Source organism: Atta cephalotes (assembly GCF_000143395.1).
Source record: "Atta cephalotes unplaced genomic scaffold scaffold00045, whole genome shotgun sequence".
Classification (NCBI taxonomy): Eukaryota; Metazoa; Arthropoda; class Insecta; order Hymenoptera; family Formicidae; genus Atta; species Atta cephalotes.
The window spans coordinates 1,209,494-1,216,568 of NW_012130109.1; the positions used below are offsets into that span (position 1 = coordinate 1,209,494).

The 7,075-nt window shown below is 28.1% G+C and overlaps 1 protein-coding gene across 1 annotated transcript in view; it reads left to right on the top strand.

Moving 5' to 3' along the window:
- Positions 1-7,075, top strand: part of LOC105622489 (ankyrin-2-like) — a 39,335-nt gene that overhangs the window by 16,952 nt on the left and 15,308 nt on the right. Inside the window, exons 11-22 of the mRNA XM_012203905.1 lie at positions 1,109-1,258; positions 1,612-1,752; positions 1,914-2,069; positions 2,745-3,041; positions 3,536-3,719; positions 3,796-3,915; positions 4,252-4,336; positions 4,531-4,548; positions 4,618-4,842; positions 4,954-5,099; positions 5,399-5,607; positions 5,688-5,892. Of these exons, the coding sequence (XP_012059295.1) occupies positions 1,109-1,258; positions 1,612-1,752; positions 1,914-2,069; positions 2,745-3,041; positions 3,536-3,719; positions 3,796-3,915; positions 4,252-4,336; positions 4,531-4,548; positions 4,618-4,842; positions 4,954-5,099; positions 5,399-5,607; positions 5,688-5,892 (1,936 nt within the window). The remainder of the gene's footprint in view (positions 1-1,108; positions 1,259-1,611; positions 1,753-1,913; positions 2,070-2,744; positions 3,042-3,535; positions 3,720-3,795; positions 3,916-4,251; positions 4,337-4,530; positions 4,549-4,617; positions 4,843-4,953; positions 5,100-5,398; positions 5,608-5,687; positions 5,893-7,075) is intronic.

Genomic DNA, 7,075 nt, shown 5'->3' on the forward strand with positions numbered 1-7,075 from the left:
GTAAGGTAAGGTAGGACGTAACGTAAACGTAAGTAAACTTAAAAACTTAAAGTTAATTACTATTATATATATATATATATAGTATTAATTATATATAGTATATATATATATATATATATATATATATATATATATATATTTATCCAACATCTATCACCAAATACAAGTACTCGGCACGTTATGATAGATCGCCACATTTGGCGAGCCGCCAATTTGGTTCTCAGCAATATCGAGAATCTATCCATCTACTTTTGTTCTACCAATTGATGCCGCATTCGGTTAACAGAGAGCGGTGTCAATTGGTAAAGCAAAAGTAGAAGGACAGATTCTCGATGTTGCCGTGGACCAAATGTGCATTATTTTTGAGTGTCCAGCGCGGATTTCTTTTCACTGTTTTTGCGTTGCCAAAGCCATCGTAATAAACAACTTCCCTCATGCCTAACAACTTATAACGATGAGCGATCCCATGATAAAAAAAGAAAGGTGTAACATTGCGCGTAATAGCGATAACAATACTGGAAGCAACTAATCAAATTTGACTAAAAATAAATTTTTTGTGTATAATAGCGCTTAATATACTGGAACAGCCAATCTTTGATTAGAAATGCACTCTTTCACTGTGCATCCCCGGGAATAGTGCAACTTTCTTTTTACATGAGCGGTCCTCTTTTGGCCGTGTTCATATATTACTGCCAGTTGTCAATACAGTACAGTATATGTAACGGGAACTATGAATTTTCACTACTGATAGTCAACTAGGAACTATGGATTTTCAGTACTAGCAGTAATATACGAACATCGCCCTTGTTGCACACTTGTATATCTGGTGGTAGGTCTTGCTATTCAGCGAATTAAAAAAATTAATATTTAAATATTGCAAAAAGTGCAAAATGGTATAGGATTTTTCGATTTAATTTAGTTCGCTTTATTTGCTCACGAGAGGCAATTCTGTAGGTCCGAGACACCCCGTATATTTGAAAATAATAAGAAATTTTTTAAAATAATTGAAAGAAAAATCTACTTTGTTTTGTATTACAAAAGTGTATAATTAAAAACTGAGATAGATTTAAAAAAATATTTTTGTAACAAAAAATTTTCTGACAAACAGGTGGCAGCCATTCTTGTGGAAAATAATGCTTCTCTCAAGGCTGCAACGAAAAATGGCTTTACACCTTTACATATCGCGGCTAAATATGGAAATATGAATGTTGCAAATATACTCTTGCAAAAAGAAAGCAAACTCGATGTTCAAGGAAAGGTTCGTATATTACGTATATTAAGTTGTGTAAAAAAGTACATTCAAATATCTAGGCAAAAAGAAAAAAACACAATATTCTTTATTTTATATAGTGTATAATTTTAGTTTTAATTTTTTATTATTATTTTTTATTATATTAATAATTGCATAATTTATTGTTATTTTTTTTTAGAACTATTAACAAATTTTTTGAGCAAAAACTTTAAGATAATGGATTTCTGAAAAAGTTAAATTTGAAGATAATCGTTGTTTTTAAATGTCACTTAAAAATTTTTTTCCTAATCAATTATATTATACCGTATTGATTTTCAAGCAGTTTCATTGAATTACAAAATATATGCTTGACGTTTTAGAACGATATTACGCCTTTGCATTTGGCATGTCACTATGATCATCCAAATGTTGCAACTGTCCTATTAGAAAAAGGAGCATCGCCTCATCTTTCATCGCAAAATGGACATACTCCTCTACATATCGCTGCTCGCAAAAACCAGGTAAACTAATTATCTTAAAACTACGAAAGACAAATTTTTTAAATAACTTTTGAAATGTTTTCTTTAATGCATAAAAAATTTAATGCATGTTTACGCTGCTCTCTAATGTTTATTATTGTTGCCACTAATTATTTTGAAAATGATTTCTTTCATGTGATTAGATGGACATAGCTTCTATTCTCTTAGAGAAAGGGGCGAATGCAAATGCGGAATCCAAAGCAGGTTTCACCCCATTGCATCTGAGTTCACAAAAAGGACATTATGATATGACAAATTTGTTAATTGAGCATGGTGCTAATCCCAATCATAAAGCCAAGGTAAATTAGTTTCTCCTCGAATATTTTTATGTACATGTAGTTTTTAATTTTTAGATCTACAAACTTAATTAGAGTCATTATAAGCAATACATAATTTTATTCCTTGTTCACAAAATTAGAATGTCTTGTAAATTCTTGGATAATTATTTACAATATGGGATCTCCTTAATGACCCTGACATATGTTGTCAAGATCATGTTGTCACGCTTCTAGGTAGGGAAGGAAGTCTGGTGGAACTTGCTTCTCGGAAAATCATTAAATATATTTTAAAGCAGAAAATTTCTGTTTTATATAATAGAAACGAGACATCATTTTTCAAATTTTTTAAAATAATAACTTTAACGAATAACGAACGGCTAAAACTTATTGGAGATCAAAGTTATGACCTTGACAACATATGTCAATGTCAAGATCTTTGGTGGAGGTCTTCTAATGTAAATAATTACCAATTCTTGAACTTCTTTTTTGCAATGTTCCTTAAATTATCTTTATTATTCACATATATTTCTTATTTTTTCTAATATATTGCAAAAATTATTTTAAATATTTTAAATAATATTTAATATCAATTTTTTGGCATAATTGAAAAAAATATTCTCAGTTAATATTTATTATTTGTGCAATAGTTCATTGATAGTGATAGATATATTATATTCTTATTATACTATCTATCAGAACGGACTCACGGCATTGCATTTATGCGCGCAAGAAGATTTCATTAGGGTGGCCTCTATCCTGGTAAAAAACGGGGCTGATGTTGAAAGTCAAACAGAAACTGGTTATAGACCGATACATGTAGCCGCACATTTCGGAAATCTATCAATGATACGCTTTTTGCTGAAACATAATGCCACGATCGACGTTAAAACTAATCAGAATTATACTCCGCTCCATCAGGCCGCTCAACAAGGTCATGCTCATATAGTCACAGCTTTGTTGGAAGGAAATGCTTCACATAAAGCGCAAACTAACGTAAGCAACATATTATTACTATATGTGTATGCAATTGTATAAATATTTATTAATATTATAATATATTGATTTATGTTTTGATACTTTATTGATTTATTAATAATAAAAGTAATTTAAGTTTCATTTTAATATAAAATTCTATAAATTTATATATATATTTTTAAGATAATTAATTATTATATAAGCCTTTTTTCTTAAATTAGAACAATTAAACAATTAAACAATTAGACAATAATAAGATTAGAACATATAAATATTGTAATATAAATATCATAAAAATTTATTTGAAAATAGACAAAAAATTAAAAATAACAAAGGCTGTATTCCAAAATGTACTGCCAATACTGAAAATTTATTATTTACATAATAGATTTTCAGCTGTCTGAAATAAATAACGGTCAAAATATCATAAAAAAAATATATAGATATGTAAAATTTATTATACTAGATTATAATATTAGATTTTGCTGAATTTATAAAATCCATTGTCATAGGATGGCTTAACTGCATTGAACATAGCACAAAAATTAGGATATATCTCCGTGATGGAAGTTCTAAAAGGATTACCTTACGACAGCATGACTCCAGATAATAAAAATTGGGAGGAAAAGTACAAGGTAATAGCACCAGAAAGCTTGCAAGAAACTAGTTTTATGTCTGATTCGGAAGATGAAGGAGGTATGTACGCACACAGTTACAAATAATATTAATATAAAATAGTGAAATTTTTTGCGAAGAAAAATTTCCTTCGTAGGTTCTGACGCGTTAATTAGCGAACAACCTTATCGATATCTCACGGCAGATTTAATGAAGAGTTTAAGAGATGATTCGTTACCTATTGACGTTACTAGGGATGATCCAGTGCACAGGCAAGGTAAAAATTTAAATTTTTATCCAATCTATTCTGTTTTAAAAATGTAATGAATTTTATAACACACGTACATTAATGAAATTTGATAAGATAGATGTGTACAAACTGATTTAAAATTATAATAAATTTTTTTCAAAAAGTATAAAATTATTAGAATAAATATTTGAAACTCTTTCAACCTAGCAATTTATTCTTTGAATCATTTTCGATATTTCTTGTTGAGTATATAATTGAGTTTTAATTCTAATATAAAAATATAAAAATACTTTAAACAATTTATAGAATAAAATAACTTTATGTTTGAAGAGCGTATGCCTGAGATTATAATTCTCATTTTAGTTACCAAAGAAGAGAAGCAGGAATTTGCACAAAGCAATAATTATTGTTTAGCAGAAAATTTTGATAACGACGGACTGAATCTGGGGTAAGTTTCGATTAATTTTTTTTTCTATAAAATAATATGTACACAGTTATATAATTTTAATATATTACATAATTATATAGAATAATTGTTTGTTTATAATTAAAATAATTAAGAAAAACTTCCATTTTGATTTTAATTTTTATTTAGAAAATTGTTTAAACTTAATTTAATGATATACATTTTCTTTTTTGTAGGAAACTGCATTTTAGATCGTAAGTATAAGATTGACGTAGGGAAAAAACATATTAAATGTAAAGAATTACAAAGATCTGGCTTTACAGATTTTTAATTAGTTTCCTGGTGGATGCGCGTGGCGGTGCTATGAAGGGATGCAGACATAGCGGTGTGCGCATTATTATACCGCCTCGAAGAGCAACGATGCCGATTCGCGTAACATGCAGACTGGTAAAAGCAAGTAAAGTGGTGAATCCACCCCCTTTGATGGAAGGGGAGGCTCTTGCTACTCGAATTATCGAGATGGGTCCAGTGGGCGCGAGATTTTTAGGGTAACACACAGTTAATTATTCAACATAATTGATATAATATGTAAAATATGCTACATATAATGTAGATTTTTTTTATATATTTGAGTTTATATGGAAATAAACTGATTTCAGACCCGTTTTAATTGACATACCGCACTTTGCATCTGTTCGCGGAAAAGAACGGGAAATCATTGTTCTGCGAAGTGAGAATGGAGAAACATGGAAGGAACATGATAATTCTGTGGATAATGATGATACTCTTCTCAATACACCTTACGGTATATAATAATTTCACAAAACTAATATGTTAAAGACAAGTTTTATTTCTTCTATTTTAAATATTTATTACGGATGTATTTCAAAATTTTTATTATTTGTTTTTTTAAATCTTTCCATAGTAACGTATAACTTATTAAACAAATTATTATTAACATATAAAAACATAAAAAATTAAAATTAAAATTAATTTAAATGTTTAAATTAATTAATACACAATCTTAACATATATCTGTAAATCTTAATTTTGATACAATAATATTAATATAATAATAACAAAGCTATTATATACTTTTTTAAGATCCTCAAATGAGCGTTTCACACTCGGGCAGAATCACTCGTATAATTACTACAGACTTTCCACAATATTTCGCTATCATAACTCGAATCAAACAAGAAGTTCATGTTATCGGCGCTGAGGGTTGCATTTTGTTATCCAGCGTTGCGAATCATGTACAGGCTGTTTTTCCACCGGGAGCATTAACAAAAAAAATTAAAGTCGGCTTGCAGGTAACTAAATTTATAAATTCGATAATCATATGATTGTAAGTAGGAAAACTGTAATGAAATAACCATCTGTATTTATATAGGCGCACGTCATTCCGGCTGAACTCACGGCCAAATTGCTAGGTAATTGCGTTGCCGTTTCGCCGGTGATTACAATTGAACCCAGACGACGGAAGTTCCATAAACCAATAACCCTTACGATTCCCGTACCGCAAGCGGCGAACAAGGGGATGATCAATCAGTATGGAGGAGAGACACCTACATTGCGCCTTTTGTGTAGCATTGCGGGTAACTATGAACAGTTCACAATTTTAGACAAGCAGACAAATACAGTTTATCTTAAAATTTATCAATAATTATACAAATATCATAAGAAAATAATTTGATAATATTAAATAATATTAATAAGACAGATTATTACAAAGAAATTGTTTATACAAGAAGTATACAATGCTTATATACGTGTATGTGTGATTGATTTGAAAATTATCAGAAATTTTATTTAAAGATGTTTTCTTTACGTTTAATAAAAAATATTTTAATAAAAATATTTTAATAAAAACGTATTTTGTAATTATTACTACAGAAAAAAGTGATATTATGGCAATTACATTTTATATGATAACTTTGTTCATAATCAATATTTAAATTTAAAACTTGACAATTACATTCGTTAAAATGTTATTGAATCGATTCTGGGCCCAAAGTTACGAAATATTTATTACTTAAGAAGCTATTAATAAAAATATGGCAATATTGTATAATGATTCGAAGAAACAAATGTGGTAATGTAGTCTTCTATAAAAATAGCTTTAAAATATTAGTTTTATTTAGAAAATAGTATTTGGTTTCAAAAAAGTAAGACATTTTAAAATGTATGCAAATGAATGTATACAATATACATTTACACAACTTCTGCATATAATTCTGTTCAATACTAAAAATCTCAGTACTAAAAATAATACACGTAATATAAACTATAAATTAACAGTAAAGCCACAATCGATTATCAAATAATTATTGATATAAAAATCTCAAAAAGAGGTTGTGAGTAATTAATACTCATAATTAGCAAAATGTCATATTATTGTTTAAATTTGCATAATTCAAAATATTTTATACAATCAAATAAAATGTTAAATAACAAATAACACACTCAAAAATACATATGTCATGTGATAATGCGCTCAAGTTTAAGAAAAATGAGGAAATCTAATTAAATGTTAAAATGTATCTCAGAAATATGTTTCGAAATACATGAAAGTAAAAATGTGTTGCTGGCTATTGAGTATTGATATATTAGCGTTATAGTGTAACAGCGAGCTATTGAATAAATAATTTCATAAGTAATCATTAGAATTCGCTATATAATAATAATAATAGTGGAAATATTAACACAATATATAATATACACTGATCACTTTCTTCTCTATATATATATATATATATATATATATATATATATATTATT